Source organism: Schistocerca americana, chromosome 2, assembly GCF_021461395.2.
Source record: "Schistocerca americana isolate TAMUIC-IGC-003095 chromosome 2, iqSchAmer2.1, whole genome shotgun sequence".
NCBI lineage: Eukaryota > Metazoa > Arthropoda > Insecta > Orthoptera > Acrididae > Schistocerca > Schistocerca americana.
The window spans coordinates 256,109,948-256,130,033 of NC_060120.1; the positions used below are offsets into that span (position 1 = coordinate 256,109,948).

At 46.0% G+C, this 20,086-nt stretch overlaps 1 protein-coding gene across 1 annotated transcript in view; it reads right to left on the reverse strand.

The window, feature by feature from the left end:
* LOC124595471 (carcinine transporter) overlaps nucleotides 1–20,086 on the reverse strand; it is a 115,365-nt gene that overhangs the window by 9,588 nt on the left and 85,691 nt on the right. Inside the window, exons 7-8 of the mRNA XM_047134227.1 lie at nucleotides 14,716–14,930; nucleotides 3,519–3,706 (exon numbers count right to left, since the gene is read on the reverse strand). Coding sequence (XP_046990183.1) covers nucleotides 3,519–3,706; nucleotides 14,716–14,930 — 403 coding nt within the window. The remainder of the gene's footprint in view (nucleotides 1–3,518; nucleotides 3,707–14,715; nucleotides 14,931–20,086) is intronic.

Consider the following 20,086-nt stretch of genomic DNA (forward strand, 5'->3'; position numbering starts at 1 on the left):
TAGAGAATTGTGAAGCTGATAGAAACAGCTGCATTGTGTAGCCCCTTTAGTTTCTGCCCCGTAGGGATCGAACGGGTGAAACCGGACAAATAGCAGCTCGTCCAGGGGCGTACAAGCAGACATACTTCCCACGCTCAGCCCATGGATGGAACATGGACCACCCTTTTCTATAAGGTGCAATAGGAAGTACCCTCTGCCAAGTACTTCACTGTGGTTCACGGGTCGTATATGTAGAAGTAAATGTAAAAGAAGCGATAACGTAGCTCATTCGGCTTTTCAGTGACACAACTGTAGCCTTAGTGGTACACGAGGATTATCAAAGGTCGACTAGCAGATTGGCGCTGAGGGCTGGGGAGGGGCTGTTGTGATGTGAGTCGAGACCGCCTCCCAAACAACATTCTGCTAAAGGTATTTAATGTTTTACACATATTAATTTATAATTTTTTCAGCTTTCACAGAAGACAGATGCATGAAAAATGAGTGCCAAAAATGACAAGAATTGAAAAAAAATACTAGCTTCGTTTAACATGTACGCATACTGTAATATCGCTGCCTGTCCCTCATGAAGATATCGATAATCACCTCTCTGGTGAGTGCAGAGCGCTATTCAGGGAGAGGTGGCCAAGGCTTCCGTGGTGTGTGTGTGTGTGTGTGTGTGTGTGTGTGTGTGTGTGTGTTTCTTGCAGTGTCGGTGCCACGGTTGCAGATCTCAGTTTACGGTTTGTTGTCGATGTAATTAATATTCATGGCACGGACTTTTATCACTGTTGATGGTTCTAAATTGGTTATTTATTTCAGAAAGATAATTCCAACATCGAGTGCCGTGTCGGATTGACAACAATCAACGCCGCGCGGGATTAGCCGAGGGGTCTAAGTCGCTGCAGTCATGGACTGTGCGGCTGGTCCCGGCGGAGGTTCGAGTCCTCCCTCTGGCATGGGTGTGTGTGTTTGTCCTTAGGATAATTTAGGTTAAGTAGTGTGTAAGCTTAGGGACTGATGACCTTAGCAGTTAAGTCACATAAGATTTCACACACACACAATGATAAGGCGAGTGATTAACTGCTTGCATAAGGGCCAGAGATGGACCAACGCGTTGTTGAGTTGTTCAATTTGTGAAAATTTTTCTCTTGAATTATTAATCCAAGTTTTCTGAAACTGTAATCATTTGTTTGTCTGTCCATGTACATCACCTCTACCGATTTCCGTCCCATCCGGATAATTCCTTCGTGGTCCGTACTATTTTTGGCTTAGACTGTACTAAGAACTGATGTTAACAAATATTATTTGCTTATATGGATATGATGTCTGTTCTTTCGGACATGTCCGAAAGAACAGACACCACATCCATATAAGTATATAGTTCTGGCAATACCGGCCATAACCTTCTTCTTCTGTGCGGATGCACACATATTCCCCGAACTCTTACGGGACTTGGAAAGGATGTCTTCCACGAGTAATGAGTGTATTGGGGTGGGACACTACGAGTGTAGTGTGTGGACATACAAGGTGAGAATGTGGGTCTCGCGGGAGGCGTGCGCGAGATAGTCCCTGCAGTCACACTATCGTCTGTGCCCTCGGTGGCTCAGGTGGATAGAGTGTCTGCCATGTAAGCAGGAGATCCCGGGTTCGAGTCCCAGTCGGGCACAAAATTTCACCTGTCCCCGTTGATGTACACTACTGGCCATTAAAATTGCTACACCAAGAAGAAATGCAGATGATAAACGGGTATTCATTGGACAAATATATTATACTAGAACTGACATGTGATTACATTTTCACGCAATTTGGGTGCATAGATCGCGAGAAGTCAGTACCCAGAACAACCACTTCTGGCCGTAATAACGGCCTTGATACGCCTGGGCATTGAGACAAATAGAGCTTGGATGGCGTGTACAGGTACAGCTGCCCATGCAGCTTCAACACGATACCACAGTTCTTGTGGCGTATTGTGACGAGCCAGTTCCTCGGCCACCATTGACCAGACGTTTTCAGTTGGTGAGAGATCTGGAGAATGTGCTGGCCAGGGCAGCAGTCGAACATTTTCTGTATCCAGAAAGGCCCGTACAGGACCTGCAACATGCGGTCGTGCATTATCCTGCTGGAATGTAGGGTTTCGCAGGGATCGAATGAAGCGTAGAGCCACGGGTCGTAACACATCTGAAATGTAACGTCCACTGTTCAAAGTGCCATCAATGCGAACAAGAGGTGACCGAGACGTGTAACTAATGGCACTCCATAACATCACGCCAGGTGATACGCCAGTACGGGGATGACGAATACACGCTTCCAATGTACTTTCACCGCGATGTCGCCAAACACGGATGCGACCATCATGATGCTGTAAACAGAACCTGGATTCATCCGAAAAAATTACGTTTTGCCATTCGTGCACCCAGGTTCGTCGTAGAGTACACCATCGCAGGCGCTCCTGTCTGTGATGCAGTGTCAAGGGTAACCGCAGCCATAGTCTCCGAGCTGACAGTCCATGCTGCTGCAAAGTCGTCAAACTGTTCGTGTAGATGGTTGTTGTCTTGCAAACGTCCCGATCTGTTGATTCAGGGATCGAGACGTGACTGCACGATCCGTTACAGCCATGCGGATAAGATGCCTTTCATCTCGACTGCTAGTGATACGAGGCCGTCGGGATCCAGCACGGCGTTCCGTATTACCCTCCTGAACCCACCGATTCCATATTCTGCTAACAGTCATTGGATCTCGATCAACGCGAGCAGTAATGTCGCGATACTGTAAACCGCATTCGCGATAGGCTACAATCCGACCTTTATCAAAGTCGGAAACGTGATGGTACGCATTTCCCCTCCTTACACAAGGCATCACAACAACGTTTCACCGATTCATGCCAGCACGTTGTAGGTGTCGCCACCGGCGCCAACCTTGTGTGAATGCTCTGAAAAGGTAATCATTTGCATATCACAGCATCTTGTTCCTGTCGGCTAAATTTCGCGTCTGTAGCACGTGATCTTCGTGGTGTAGCAATTTTAATGGCCAGTAGTGTATATCAACGCCCGTCGACAGCTGAAGCTATTAACATAATTCTAATTTCTTTACAAATATTATTGTTCCAATATTAAAACGTGCTATATATTTTATTGTTATTGTTCAAAAGTGGCTCTGAGCACTATGGGACTTAATTGCTTAGGTCATCAGTCCCCTAGAACTTGGAACTACTTAAACCTAACTAACCTAAGGACATCACACACATCCATGCCCGAGGCAGTATTCGAACCTGCGACCGTTGCGGTCACGCGGTTCGAGACTGTAGCGCCTAGAACCGCTCGGCCACTCCGGCCGGCTATTGTTATTGTTATTAACGCCTTAGACACCTGTGACTCGTTAAATGTGGGGGTGACGATAGTTATATTTTGGAAAGAGACAGTAACAAACTGTGACTCCTTGACAACCGAGCCCTGGACCTCCACCTGGCGGTAAGAGGGCAACGGCAACACGACAGTAGCGGGTAGCTCGTTGGGAGAGCTGATGAGGAGGTCGCCACTCACCAGATGGACGACGTAGGGCGCGACGGCGGCCAGAGCTCCAGCCGCCAGCATGCCGAACGAGGTGCCCGTCTGCCGGATGCACGTGGGGTACAGCTCCATGCTCTGCAGGTAGGCGATGTAGTTGACGATCGTCGTGCCGAAGCGGATGAACACCACCAGCACCGTCGTCGGCCAGCTCACCGACGTGACTGCAAACGAGGCGAAAACTGTACTACGTGCTGTTTAGCGTTTCGTTACAACGTACTCACTGAACAGTGTAAATTATGAGGACAGTCTGGAAAGTAACCTTCATTTTCATATACCCACTGATCAGCCAAACCAGTATGACCACTGCCCAATGCAAGGTTGGATGCCTCCTGCTGGGATTGAGGGTGTGAGAGGTCCATGATTAAGGAATTTGTTGCTAGCGCACTCGAGCAGATGTAATTTCGATGGATTGCTCATGCACTGCCTGCGATATGTAAGGTATAAGAGAATCTCAGACCAGAGAGCGGTGTTGTATGCAGTAGGAACTGTGTGGCAGTAGAATTAAGTAGTAGCTAGCAGTCGTGTGTGTGGAGTTGGCTGGGCCGGTCGTGGGGGAGCGATGACGGTGCCTGAGCATTGTAGTATAAGGTAAAAGCAGCCTCGCGCATATGTAGTGTTGTTACATCAAGTCCCATGTAAATGTTTTTAAAAAGAAATCTCTTAGTAATAATGTTTCTTATAAAAATTATCTTTTTGACAATTATTCATCTCAATTTAAAGAATTTACTAATTTCTCCAAACCATGGTCATTCCGACTACTGTAAAGAAAAATCAGTTGTTTCCTTTTATACATGACAAATCTATCGGCCAACATTGCACTGGGCTGTGCCAGAAAAAATTCTTATAGGAGCAGATATATGCGCGTTATCCGGCGACCATATTGAGGTAAGAATTTTCAATTTATTCAGAATGAATTTTCAGGGCCATGACGCCGCACTGCTGACGTCTAAAATTTACTAGCTTAAATTCACAGTCAATTATTGAAAGGTCATAAGTGAACCACAATTTTATTGGGAGGTTAGTCACATTTTATTGTTCAAAGGTTACGGAATTTATCTGTTGGGTAGTTACACTGAATGTGAATTAGGCTATATAATTATACACTCCTGGAAATTGAAATAAGAACACTGTGAATTCATTGTCCCAGGAAGGGGAAACTTTATTGACACATTCCTGGGGTCAGATACATCACATGATCACACTGACAGAACCACAGGCACATAGACACAGGCAACAGAGCATGCACAATGTCGGCACTAGTACAGTGTATATCCACCTTTCGCAGCAATGCAGGCTGCTATTCTCCCATGGAGACGATCGTAGAGATGCTGGATGTAGTCCTGTGGAACGGCTTGCCATGCCATTTCCACCTGTCGCCTCAGTTGGACCAGCGTTCGTGCTGGACGTGCAGACCGCGTGAGACGACGCTTCATCCAGTCCCAAACATGCTCAATGGGGGACAGATCCGGAGATCTTGCTGGCCAGGGTAGTTGACTTACACCTTCTAGAGCACGTTGGGTGGCACGATGGAGCTCCGTATGCCACGGCAAACTGGCTGACACTGACGGCGGCGGTGCACAAATGCTGCGCAGCTAGCGCCATTCGACGGCCAACACCGCGGTTCCTGGTGTGTCCGCTGTGGCGTGCGTGTGATCATTGCTTGTACAGCCCTCTCGCAGTGCCCGGAGCAAGTATGGTGGGTCTGACACACCGGTGTCAATGTGTTCTTTTTTCCATTTCCAGGAGTGTATTTATCTGTTGGTAGGTTACGCTAAATGTGAATACAATATACATTATATTTTTTATCCTGGGGAGGTTACAAGGGAATGTGTGTGTAAGCCGAGCAGGGACAGATGGGCCAGTATCCTAGCGAAGATATGCGCTGCAAATGGAGAAATCCACTAAGATAAGCGACACTGACAAAGGGCAGATCATCATTACGCAGAGCCTGTGGACGAGTATCTATAAAACGGGGAAGCTGGTCGAATGTTCAAGTGCTATTGTCGAGAGCATCCATGGAAAGACGTAGAAAGGGAGTGCAACTAGCGCTACTCACTAAGTAGTTGGACGTCGACGACTACTCAGAGAACGTCGGGTTTAGAGGCTTTTCTACACTGTAAAGTAAGATAGGTGGTATATTTGCCGAAAGAGAACAATGGACAACCGCTTCGGCGCACAGCGTTCATCGTACATTGCTGGATAAGGAGCTCACCAGCAGACTACACCTGTGTGTTCACATGTTGACCCAACGACTTCGTCAGTTATGACTGCAGTGGGCACGGGACCCTCGGGATTCGACCATCGGCCAGTGGGAATGTGCCAGCTCTTCTTGTGATTCACATTTTTGCTGCACCAGGTCGATGGTCGTCTCCACAAACGCCGTCGTCGAGGTGAACGGCGGCTCGAAACGTGCAGCGCGCCAGGTACGCAGCCCGGTGGGAGCAGTATTATACTGTGGGAAACATTCTCCCGCGCTTACATGGGGCCCGTGGTAATAATCGAAGACACGCTGACAGCTGCGAACCATCTGCACCCCTTCGTGCTTGACGTCTTCCCCGACGGCGACGTCATTTTTCAGCAGTATAATTGCCGCTGTCTGGAGCCAGAACCGTGCTACACTGGTTTCAGGACCATTATAGTGAACTCACGTTGATGTCTCTGCGACCAAATTCGCCTAATGTAAATCGTATGGAACCCATTTGGATCGCTATGGTGCAACATCACGGCCTGCACAAATCAGTGGCCCGCTATTTACGCGAATTGCGTGGTCTGTGCGTATACATCTAATTCCACATACCTTCACAAGCTTACCAAAGAACTGTCGGATACCTGATACACAGAATCATTGATGTACTTCGTTCCAAACACGGACAAAGAATCTATTAAGCACGTGGTCATAATGTTTCGGCCCATCATTGTATACCATCCAACGATACCAAATTAGAATCTTGTCAACATAGTATATGGAGCGGAAATAATAGTTTGGCATCAACATATTTGCTTCATACAAATAAAACATGTATTTGCAAGAGACGGCATTTTTCTCATCGATATGATAAAGAATTATTAACGCGTCTCATTCATTGACAATACTGTAATTCTGAATCAACTCGACTTTCTCGGTCTTCATCTCTTTCAGTCCTTGGTGTCACCTTTCACTCGAGACAGAGGCAACGCTGTAACGTTTTGTCTCAGGCACATAGTGATGGAACCAGTTTCCGTCGCTTATCAGAATACTCATCGAAAACTCTTGGGCATCTTTTCGAAATCTGTAAGTTCCAATGAGCTGGGCAAGTTATGGACAACGGCTTCTGCTGTGGAGACATTTCTAATATTGTGATGGTTCTCCACTAAACTATGTGACCTTCAATCAATAAACGTGAAACCCATTGGGGACAAACTTGTAGACGTTCCAAGTGCAGAATAATATCCTACACTGGCCATCTGCGGCACCTCAGGCGAAGGAGCACAAAGCCTGGAGGGCGCACATGTGTTTTGGAGCACACCATTCAGAGCACACTGTTGAACGAGGGGCTCGGCAGCAGACGACCCCTGCTTCTTCACAGGTTGGCCCAACGACATCGTCAATTACGATTGGGCCGTTTATCACTGGAAACGTGTTGCCTCGTCGGATAAATCGTCGATGGTCGTCTCCTTCCTCGAGGCGGCTCGAAACGTGCACCGCGCCACGGACGCAGTCTGGTTTGAGCAGTATTATGTTACTACTTGTGGTAGTAATCGAAGACACCATGTCAGCTGTGGGCCATCTGCATCCCTTCATGTTTGATGTCTTCCCTGACGGCGATGAGATCTTTCAGCAATGTCACTGTCCTTGTCTCGAAGCCAGGGTCGGGCTACAGTGGTCTGAAGAGCATGACAGCGAAATCACGTTAATGTCTTGGCTACCAGATTCGCCTTATGTGAATCCGATGGTTCCAGTCTGGGTCGCTATCGAGCACCATCACCGGGTACACAGATCAAGGCGAGTTATTTACGGGTATCACATGACTTGTGCATAGGCACCTGGTGCCACAGAACTCCGTAAATCTATCAGCCAACAACAGAATCGATGATACGCAGAATCGGTGATATACTACGTTGCAAACATGGCCCAACAAGCTATTAACAGGTGGTCATAATGTTTTGGCTCGTCAGTGTACGGTACCTGAAGCAAACTTCCGATTATGTGAGTCAATACGAACGCGAGATTGCTTGGATAAGTCATAAAACACGACTAATCCCAAATACACATGTTTCTGCCACGATGTTGTACTTACTGTGTTTACAAAGTACGCTTCATGTCATCTTTGAAAACCCAGTGCTTCAGTTACCTAATGTATCATTTACGGGAAACTGGCAATTTGTTTACAAAATTGCACTTAAAACGCACTGTATTTCATGTCATTTACTTTAAGTTCACTTTCAGAAAATTACCATCCAATTCTGTTCATGTTTCTGCTTTTCATTCCGTTCTTTTTCCTGTCGAAGTTTATCGTTTCCGGGGATCAAACGAATTGTACGCTGAAGCTCCTAATCACAAATCAGTGCATTTCAGTAGCTCGGTGAGGATGCTGATGGAGTTGGCTTCTTCATCACAATTACTTACTAATAAGCTGATAAAATCTCGGTGTTTAAACACTCGCGGGTACTTTCCTCATATCTGCCTTAACAACCAGACATTTGTGTTCGAAAGTAAAATATCTTTTCTAAATATAACAATACTTTAGGTTTCGTTTCTCATTTATTTAATAAAAACGCCGAACTGTGCACCGCGTAATCCGTAGTAAGGATAACAGGGAGCTCTGCGTAATCTGACATCATGGAAGTCAAGCCGTGAGGCAGCAGCACTGTCGCTAGCGTCACGTTTAGTTCATCGTCGTTATCAGCAGGAGGGCAACTCGTAATCCCGCTGGTCGCAACGGCTGTACTGTTACGTTTCACACCGATTCGCGTACAAGCTGAGATTGCTTTGGTTCCAAGTTGTCATCGTAGCTCGTATTAGCAGTCTCTTTTTAACTATTCTGTCAAACACTGTAATCAATGCACGACAGTGCTCTGCCTCACTTAACCTGGCAAACATAGGACCTGCTAAGGGTGTTGAAATGAGGCGTTTTCGAACGTCCACCCGACAGTCCAGACTTGGCTGCACTGATTACCGCCTCCCCAAGCTCATGGATTAGGGGCTTGACTCCCAGTCTTTTTGTCTCTAGCCAAGAACTTCAACGTGTTCTCATGGTCTGGATGCAGTATTAGGCGGCACAAGTTTATGCAGCGGTATTGTTGATGCTCAACCTGGAAATTATGAAAGGTGATTATTCAAACGAATAATACATGAGCGCTGTTTTACAATTTTTCTAATACTTTTTTAAAGGGGCGATATCTTACCTCTTTATCGAAACACTGTCAGTTTCGGCTAAACATCAGACTATCCTCATGCCATAGGTGTCCGCAACGGGGACCAGAAGGGGTACTTGTTCACCAACGCTCAGATCTCGAGTACACAGTTTTTATTCATATACTGAGTCAACAACCATCTTTCAGGTATAGTAAGCCTTTAATATTCATACACTGAGTCGAGAACCATCTATTCTCTCAGGTATAATAAGTCTTAAATATATAAGAAAACAAAAGACGCACTACGACGGAATTATTCGAACGGAATGGAAATCGGTGGAAGTGGTGTACATATTCAGACAAGTAAATAATTGCAATTTTAGAAAAAATGGATGATTGATCCAAGAGAAAGAACTTCACAAATTGAGCAAGTAAATAACGCGTTGGTCTACCTCTGGCCCTTGTGCAAGCAGTTATTCGGCTTGGCATTAATTGATAGTGTAGTTGGATGTCCTCCTGAGTGGTATAGTGCCAAATTCCGCCAGACTGGCGTGTTCAAGCGTAAAAATTCAGATACGGTTGGAGGACAGTCTCCATAATGCTCAAAACTTTTTTAACTGGGAGGGATCCAGGGACCCTGCCGGTCAAGGTGGGGTTTAGCAACTACGAAGAAAAGATCAACTGAAATCGGGACTCATCTGACCAGGCCGCGGTTTTTCAGTCGTCTAGGGTCCAACCAATATGGTCACGAGCCCAAGAGAAGCGCTGCAGGCGATATCGTGCTGTTAGCAGAGGCTCTCGCGCCAGTATGGTCATCAGCCCCCTAGAACTTAGAACTACTTAAACCTAACTAACCTAAGGACATCACACAACACCCAGTCATCACGAGGCAGAGAAAATCCCTGACCCCGCCAGGAATCGAACCCGGGAACCCGGGCGTGGGAAGCGAGAACGCTACCGCACGACCACGAGCTGCGGACTCTCGCGCCAGTCGTCCGCTGTCATAGCCCATTAACTAATGCAAAATTTCACCGCACTGTCCTAACAGATAAGTTCGTTGTACGTCCCCCGTTGATTTCTGCGGTTATTTCACGTAGTGTTGCTCATTTGTTAGCACTCACAACTTGAAGCAAAACACCGCTCTCTCTGTCTTTAAGTGAAGGCTGTCGGCCACTGCGTTGTCCATGGTGAGAGGTAATGCCTGAAATCTGGTATTCTCGGCACTCTCTGCACATTGTGGATCTCGGAAAAATGAATCCCCTAAGAATTTTCAAAATGGGATGTCCCATGCATCTTACTCCAACTACTATTCCGCTTTCAAAGTCTTATTTCCCGCCATGCGGCCAGAATCGCGTCGCAAACCTTTTCACATGAATCACCTCAGTACAAACGATAGCTCCGCCAATGTACTGTCCTTTCGTACATTCTGTACATGACACTAACGCCATCTGTATAAGTGCATATGTTCCCACTTTCGTCACCTCATTGTATAAGCCCGGGATGGCATGCCACGAAAGGCAACAAAACGGGGTACAGAATACCGTCGACGTACCTGGGACATTACTGACTGTTCAAATGGTTCAAATAAATAGCTCTGACCACTGTGGGACTTAACATCTGAGGCCATCAGTCCCCTACACTTAGAACTACTTAAATCTAACTAACCTAAGGACATCAGACACATCCATGCCCGAGGCAGGATTCGGACCTGCGACCGTAGCAGTCGCGCGGTTCCAGACTGAAGCGCCTAGAACCGCTCGGCCACACCAGCCGACTCTCACTGACTGTAGCAGAACGGTCTTCAGTAATGAGTCTTACTTCGAACTGAGCCGCGATGACCAGCCACGCCTAGAGATGCCCCAGACAGTGGCGGGATACCAACCAGCCTGTCGCTAGCCATGCGACCCGACATGCAGGAGTGGTTGTCTCGGGTCTTGTGTCTTTTCATAACAGATCACTTTGGTTTTCATCCGCCTCACCTTTACGGCACAGCGGCACGTCCACAATATTCTAGGCCCCGTTCTGTTGCCCTTCAAGGCGAGCCATCCTGGGCTTACATTTCAGCAAGATAACGCCCGCCCGCACACAGCGACAATTTGTACCGCTTGGCATCGTGCTTGCCAAATCCTGCCTTGACCAGCGAGGTCGCCGGATCTCTTCGAAATTTAAAGCGTTTTGAACATTATGGGCAAAGACGTCCAACTAGCTTGGGATTTTGACGATCTAACGCACAAGTTGGACAGAATTTGTCACGGTATCCCTCAGGAGGACATTCAACAACTCTATCAATCAATGTCATCCGAATAACTGCTTGCATAAGGGACAGAGGTGGACCAACACGTTATTGATATGCTCATTTTATGAATCTCTTTCCCTTGATTACATCATCCAATTTTTCTGAAATTTTAATCATTTGTTTGACTGTACGTGAACACCACATCTACCGCTTTCCATCCCATTCGGATAATCATTTCGTGGTGCATCGTTTTTTTTCTTTTCTATCGTAGAGTGTATGTAATAGTGTGTCACCTATAACGTTTAGGTCTTATGACATGACACGCCTTGAAACTGGCCAACTCATCTTCATTAAACATGCCCTGCCCCCTTCCACCGCAAAACCTCTGTGGACTCTCATGCCACAGTCATCAGGGAGGTCGTCTCAGGTCATGCGTCCAGAAATGATAATTTGTATCATTGTTACCGATGTAGTGTATCAAGTTACGCATGAAGCAATATGTTCGCAGGGTGAAGCATAACGTCAGACTAATACAATGTGAAACGTGGAACTTAGGGAAAGCAGGAAAAGGTGTGAACGGGGCCTAATCAGTTACCGTTGGTTGCACAGTATACACGTACACCTTATTTAAGGAAGTAATTTTTTAAAAACAATCATTAAAAAAATCGACTGTAACACAAGCTACACTGACGGCTGAAGGCCTTATTAACAAAGAATTCGAATTATTTGTCGGCTGAAGGCCACGAGATATACTTCAGAACAACTAACGGCTGAAGGCCTGTATTACAAATGAGGAAGACAATTGCATGTTAAAAACAGCAAATAATTTTTTAAACAATCTTTAAAAAAATTGACTGCAACACAAGCTACACTGGCGGCTGAAGGCCTTATTAAGAAGAATTCAAATTATTGTCAGCTGAAGGCCTTATTAAGAAGAATTCAAATTATTGTCAGCTGAAGGCCTCAAGCAATAGGAATAATTTATACAAAATATTATTTTTAAGCAATTGACACAATCAGACCAAATAAAGAAGGGAGTGATCCACAGACGGTGCTCCAAGGATCGCCCTGAGAAAAAGTCCCTACAGCTGTGTAACCGGTGAGACAGGTAGCCAAGAGTTATGCTCACCTACCATTGTGGCAACTCAAACTAGGTAGAGTTTAAACACTGATCAATGCTCTTACCAAATCCACCTAACATGTGATAACCAGTACGAAAACAGAAAAATTCAACCGAGAATGAAGTGACAGACAGCACTGTGTTTTCAGAATCCAGTGTTTAAAATATCGAAAGGCAGAAGGAACCACTACAACCAAGGTAGACAAAAAAAAACCACAATCCTCACTGCAGTCAAGAAGGCTCTCAAACTACACATCATGCCGGACAGCATCGGCAAGACGAGGAAAAGTACACTGCCACAAAAATACGCTAACCTCCAAGGCATTAGCGGCCACTAGGCAGTAAAATACCGCTGGTTGCACTTCACCAATAATAACACAGAATTCAAAAACTAGTAACAGGCAGTAGAAGACGGCTAATAGATTCCGCCAACTTGACTCGCTCCACTTGTTGCTATTCGTCTCACGGCGACCTCGCGACCAGCAATGCACGAACAAACGGCGTGATCACAAAATAGTGGAAGTTTCACTACTGGATTAATGTTCACTCAACTCAACGTCCTGGGTCCGGTGGACAACGAGGTTGTGGCCCTCGCAACTACAGCCCCTCGATCTGGCAATGCCTGCGTGCCGCCAGCGGTCCCGGCATGTCCTTGTACTGCCGGACCTCTCTGCTGCTCCGTCCCAACCGAACTACCGACACACCCGACCCGGAAAACACTTCACGTCCTTCCAAAGATAGTACGGGTACTAGATATCGATAAACGCTGCTGCTGCCACTCGCGGACAGACAACACTAGCAAACGTATTGGCGCCAGTAAACAGAAGAAGAAAACGGGACGCCACGATCCCTATTACACGATGCCAACCTACCAACGGCACCAACACGAGCCGCACACGGCTCACAATGGTTTTGATTGTTCCAGTATTTTAAATATAGCCTAAACGGAGGTTTCACATTCCAGGCAACCGTCGTATACTGAGAAAGAACTTATGATCAATGAAAGTCAGACTGAAATAATAACTATTACTGTTTAACACAGATAAAGGGAAAAGAAGTAAGTTGTGAAATTTCCCTTAAAAAGAAGGCTTGCAATCTCTTCTACGTTTTCAATTCGACACTTTTTTCAGGTTTCAAATGATTACTGCAACTACAAAGTAACAGTCCCAAAATGGGACTAAGCTGGGAGAAGCAAGGAGATCATGTTGGCTGGTCTGTGGTTTTTCTGTGGACAAGCTGTGTCCTGTTTGTGAAAGAGTTTTGTCGTGTTGAAATGTGACATCAGGAGATTGTCTCGTGAGAGGCAGTACATGACGGCGCAGGATGCCTTGCGGGCCTGTCACTGTGGTGTGAGAGTTCCTTGAATCACTGCTAGGGATAACCTAAACTCACAAGTGACGGTTCCACACACCATGATGGTATTGGTAACAGTATTATGTCTCTCCAAAACGTTTGGAGTATGTATATTATGGCCTGGTTGCCGCCATACTTATATATGATGGTTACCTGAGGCAGTGTAAAACCCAGTTTATCACTGTAAATGATGTTATGCTACTTGTCAACAACCCGTTTTCCAGGTCTGGCATCACTCAAAGACAACATTTATGAGGATTATAAAGTTTAGCAACCAGTCACAAGCATAGCATAAAATGTTTGTTCACGTTTAATCATTACTTGATTTGGATTTTTAAACTACATCATCTGATGGCTCTTAAAACCTTCTATGGTGGAGCCTTGCTTTGTGCTGCTTGTTTCGTGCTCTAAGACAAACAATAATTCTCTGTTTTGTGTTGTGGTGATAACAGAAACGTCTTCTGCTAGACTTGTAACCGTATGCGATGACAAAAGCTGTTGTAGTGAATCAGTTACTTGTAACCAGACGCCAGGTGCAGATGTGAAGGGGTTATGATGTTACTTAGTGCACAATGGATGTGATGTGATCAGACTTGGTCGACTAGAAATTTAGTGATGTGTATAGTTCTCCTCAAATTTGGATACAGTCCAATACCTGGCCGTGGTCACATCTGGACGCCTAAAATGCCCAGATATTCCAAGAATTGTCCAGCCGACCACGCGCAGACCCACAATGGTGATCCTTTTCAACTCTGTCAGGTGCTGACTACATTAATGCATTGCACTCGCATTAGACCTGGTAATATGGAGACGTGTTAACAACACCAACCCAGTCCAATGGCCTATGCAGTCACTACATATGACTGCAACACCAATCATTTACATAGACATGGATGGTATGTATGTTAGTGGAGTTGTCTATAGCGGACAGTTCTTTCTAAGTGCTTAATGTTTCTTTTCACTGAGTGCAGTACAGATGAATAATGAGACAGATGACTATAATGATGTTTGCGAAGTTGTAGAGGGCCAGTAACACGTGCCGCCCTACGTACAGTATCAGCCCAACCACTTCTCACTTATTGATTCATGACGGAGCCAAACGACTATGGATGGGTAACGCAACTCACAGGTGAGGATGATGACGATGGTGAAGTTGGCGAGCGCCATGACCCACTGGCTGCCGGCCTGGGTCCAGCGCCGGCCCAGCCAGTCACCCAGGTAGCGTCCCATCACGAAGCCGGGCACCTCCACCAGCGCCTGGTACAGGAAGTTGAGGTACGGGTTCCCCGACATGTTGCTCACGTTCAGTACCAGCACGTAGAACGTCAGGAAGCCGCTGATCCTGTAGGCGGCAACACGCAAACACGGTCAGTCCGAGGCTTAGTTTCTGTTTAGCTGCTTTGATTTGCTGTAGTAAAGAGATGCCATAAATTTCAATAATCTCTTGTTTCATGTTGGTCTACTTGATCTAAGAATGAGTTTGTTTCTGGGGCTTTTAAAGCTATTGTACTGTGTGGGATTCGTTCGAACAGATGAAGTCGAAAGTTGTCCTATGATGAGATTCTTTGTTTAGGACAGTCGATCACCAACGGAAGGTCACCAAATGTTTGTAAATAAACGTATCACGAGAAAAGACTATGAAGGTAAAATTGGGGAGATTCGCACCCGTACAGGGTGTTAGCAACAATCGTTTTTCCCTCGCACCATTCGAAACTGGAACAGGAAAGGGGGAAGGGAGTGGTAGTGGTAGAAAAAGTACCTTCTGCCACACACCATAAGATAACCTGAAGAGTGTAGATGTAGATGGTAAAAAAAATGGCTCTGAGCACTATGGGACTCAACATCTTAGGTCATAAGTCCCCTAGAACTTAGAACTACTTAAACCTACCTAACCTAAGGACATCACACACACCCATGCCCGAGGCAGGATTCGAACCTGCGACCGTAGCAGTCCCGCGGTTCCGGACTGCAGCGCCAGAACCGCTATGTAGATGGTCAGTTAAGAATCTGCTCATTAACGTTCAACTACGTATTAAGAAATAGGGAGCTCGTTTGAAATGTGGCTGCATTTCTCTTGAAGATGGTCCACTTGAAGGACGTGTGGAACTTGCAAACACAGATGAGAACAATGAAAAAGTGGACTGCATAATATCGAACGATAAGCAAGTAGGGCTTGTTGTTTAGATTACACCACAGGTATGTAAGAAAAAACACCGTGTTACATTTTACGTGAAGATAGCAAATAAAATAATATAGGCGCAAAAGAACTGCAGAATTTTTTGAAAACTGTTTCAAAAATAAGAAATCGAATTTGTCAGGATTGTATGGATCGTTTTCATGCCGTAATTAATGACTGTGGATCAGACATGGATCCGTCGCATCACGCTACAAACAAAACGGCAACAGCTGGAAGTCAGTGATCCGGTAAGAAAAGAGGGGGAGTCAATTTCACCTTCAAGAAGCAAGGCCTGGGAGTCTGGTGGTAAAGCGAGTTTCTGGAAACCGAAACGTCCCAGGATCGAATGAAAATCGGACTGCAGAATATTTTAGTCTGGCTTTAACCTCGCTATCGTCTGTAAATCATGTCAAGATTCACGAGAAACGACACGTGGATCAGATTCCGCTTTACACTGTAGGTCACTTTTGCATCGTTGGCTTACTGAGGTAGGTCAGGGACACACAAGTAACCGAAATGGTGTCTAACTGAAAGACTTGCACCAGGCTGCAAAATATCCGAGATGATCCCAACCAGTTATACTATACGATTGTTTTATTAGCTACTGCTGTCTGTGGCCTCATATGCGTTGACGTGGTACGTGGGACGCATTTATAAAGCAGGTAGGAGTACTGGATCATGTCTTAGGATTACCTCAGGAGATTTTTGGACGTTTGGCAGCCGAAATATCGGAAGAAAATAAGACTTAGTTACGGCTGCACTCCCGTAACTTCATCAGTCGAGAAATACATGGTAAAACATTAAGATACTCCTTTAGATAATTACTGATAATTTTAAGTAAAGGACAATACTGTGGCCGGAAATCAGTACCTGCTGAGGTTTGGGCCAATCGCACTCTGCCTCATCTGTTACGTAGAAGTAGATACCACGCATGCTGATCCACCCTTCAGCCCTTTCTCGCAGTGTATCACACGCTCTTTCAACTACATCTGGCTCCATTCCCTTTGTGTCATATACATTGGTTACACGCTCCTGTAACGTCTGTACATCGTCAATGGGTTGGTGGTACATCAATGCTTTTAAACATCCCTTAGCCAGAAATACAGCAGATGTAGGTCTGGTAAACGAGGAGGCCGTGCCACAAGACTTTCTTGGTAAATCCATCGTCCGTGAAACGTGGTGAGGCACTGTTGTACGATCCGTAAAACAGTGTGTTTGCCCATCCTGTATAAACCACAGTCGTTGACTTTCTGCAAGGGTAACGTTCTACAATACCGCAGGTAATTCATCGTGCATAAATCGGTGATACACAGCACCTGTTAATCTCTTTGGTAAAGTCTGTGACCCTGCGAGTTTTTCGCTGGCAATTCCTGCAAATACGTTGATAGTGAAACGATCCTGCTGTCTCAGGTCCATGACTCTCAAAGATTTGCGTCCGTCCGCATGTGCGTATTGTAGCAATTTGCTATGCCCTCAATTGTGGCCATCCACGTGACCGATTACTATACATTACTCGTCACATGTAAAACGTCCCAAATGTCAACATGTATTGATTTCTTAACATATAGCTATGGAAGTTTTCTCCTTGTCTTCACCAATACTACCTTCTGTTGTAATATGTTATACTTTTTCTTAAAAATCCTGTATATAGAGTTGTGGAATGACTGTCTCTCTCTTTTCCAACTGTTACAGTCTTCAGCCATTTCCATCAGTGTTGCTTCATGTTGTTCCTTGATTCATGTTCGTATTTCTCCTAGTAATTCCCTTCTCCATCTCTCTGGTATAGTGGTTAATGTTATTGCATACTAATGGAAAGGTTCCAGGCTTGATTTCTGGATTCCCCAGACCAACTCAGACTGTACTGTACTGGAAACATATGGAATGTCAGCTCGGCATTGTGAAGTCAAATGAGAAGCTACATGAAAAATTAAGCAATGGAAATGGCAGAAGCTGCCGAAGTACCATGACATCAAGGAGAGAAAATTTTAATGACCGGAGAGGAATCATGAAGGTTCAATTTTGGGTCCACTCCTTTCCTTAGATACGTAACTTTCCACTAATATTCAACAAGCAAAGTTGTGATTTTTTGCAGACCATGCTAACATTATAATAAATAAGTTTAGAGATAAAGGTTCAGAAGAAATTGTAGTGATATTTTTAAAGGATTCTGAAGCGGTCCTCTAGAAATGGTCTGTCCTAAATTTAGGAAAAACACACTATACTCAAATAGTCATACCAACAACTGATGTATAACGGGCAGCCAAATGAAAACCGAACACCCACCATAGTGGAACCATCGAATGACTCCATTCAGAAGTAATCACCACAAACATTAACACATTTACCCCACTGGGAGAGGAGACGGTCAATTCATGGTTCGTAGAACGTGGTCGGCCACTGGCGGACCACCACTCTTGCACTTCCTCGTCCGACTGAAACTGACGTCCACGCATGTCTTTCTTTGGGTCGCCAAAGATGTGAAAATCACGCGGTGAAAGGTCCAGGCTGTACAGAGGATTCTGCAGAGTTTCCCAACAAAATTGCTGAAGCGTAGCCTTCGTCCGATTGGCAGTGTGGGGGCGGGTGTTATGGTGCAACAGGATGATTCCGTCCGATATCATTCCGGCAGCTCGAGGGCAAACGGCGAAGTCTACAGTGGAAACATCTCACATCTCCCCCACCGAAGAAATCAAAAGCTGTTCATACAAGTTCCAGTAGTCATGATGACCTTCTTCTTCGACTGCAGGGGCCCTCTGCGCGTCGAGATCCTCAAGCGTGGAACTACAGTCAATGTGTAGCGCTATCAAGACACTTCGCTTAAACTGCAACATGCCATAAAGTCAAAACGCACAGGAAAGCTGGCTGATAACGCCCTGCCAATCAGACGAAGGCTACACATCAGCGATACGGTTGGGAAATACCACAACATCCTCCATACTGCTCGGATCCTCCAACATTTGATTTTAACACCCTTTCCGACGTGAAGAAATACATACGTGGACGTCGGTCTCAGTCGGACCAGGAAGTGCAAGACGTGGTGGGGTTGTGGGTCCTTCAGTGGCCGACCGCGTTCTACGAAACAGGAATTGATCGTCTCGTCTCCCAGTGGGATAAATGTGTTGATGCTTGTGGTGAGAACTTCTGAATGGAACCATTCCATGGTCCCGTTGTGGCGGGAGTTCGGTTTTCATTTGATTGGGTGAAGTACGAGCGTTTATATTGAAACAATGTATAGAGAGTATACAAGCTACTTTAACAAACACAATAAACTAATCCTGCACATCAGCAAAATTTCCAGAGTATTTAAAACAGGGAAGAGTCGTACCTGTGCTAAAGAAAGATCAAGCAGAGGACACAGAAAATCACTGGCTCATTTTCCCACTGTCACCGTTCTAAAAAAAAGTAGAATCAGTTATGAGACACAGGTAATTGAGTTAATTAGATAAATACACTCCTGGAAATTGAAATAAGAACACCGTGAATTCATTGTCCCAGGAAGGGGAAACTTTATTGATACATTCCTGTGGTCAGATACATCACATGATCACACTGACAGAACCACAGGCACATAGACACAGGCAACAGAGCATGCACAATGTCGGCACTAGTACAGTGTATATCCACCTTTCCCAGCAATGCAGGCTGCTATTCTCCCATGGAGACGATCGTAGAGATGCTGGATGTAGTCCTGTGGAACGGCTTGCCATGCCATTTCCACCTGGCGCCTCAGTTGGCCCAGCGTTCGTGCTGGACGTGCAGACCGCGTGAGACGACGCTTCATCCAGTCCCAAACATGCTCAATGGGGGACAGATCCGGAGATCTTGCTGGCCAGGGTAGTTGACTTACACCTTCTAGAGCACGTTGGGTGGCACGGGATACATGCGGACGTGCATTGTCCTGTTGGAACAGCAAGTTCCCTTGCCGGTCTAGGAATGGTAGAACGATGGGTTCGATGACGGTTTGGATGTACCGTGCACTATTCAGTGTCCCCTCGACGGTCACCAGTGGTGTACGGCCAGTGTAGGAGATCGCTCCCCACACCATGATGCCGGGTGTTGGCCCTGTGTGCCTCGGTCGTATGCAGTCCTGATTGTGGCGCTCACCTGCACGGCGCCAAACACGCATACGACCATCATTGGCACCAAGGCAGAAGCGACTCTCATCGCTGAAGACGACACGTCTCCATTCGTCCCTCCATTCACGCCTGTCGCGACACCACTGGAGGCGGGCTGCACGATGTTGGGGCGTGAGCGGTAGACGGCCTAACGGTGTGCGGGACCGTAGCCCAGCTTCATGGAGACGGTTGCGAATGGTCCTCGCC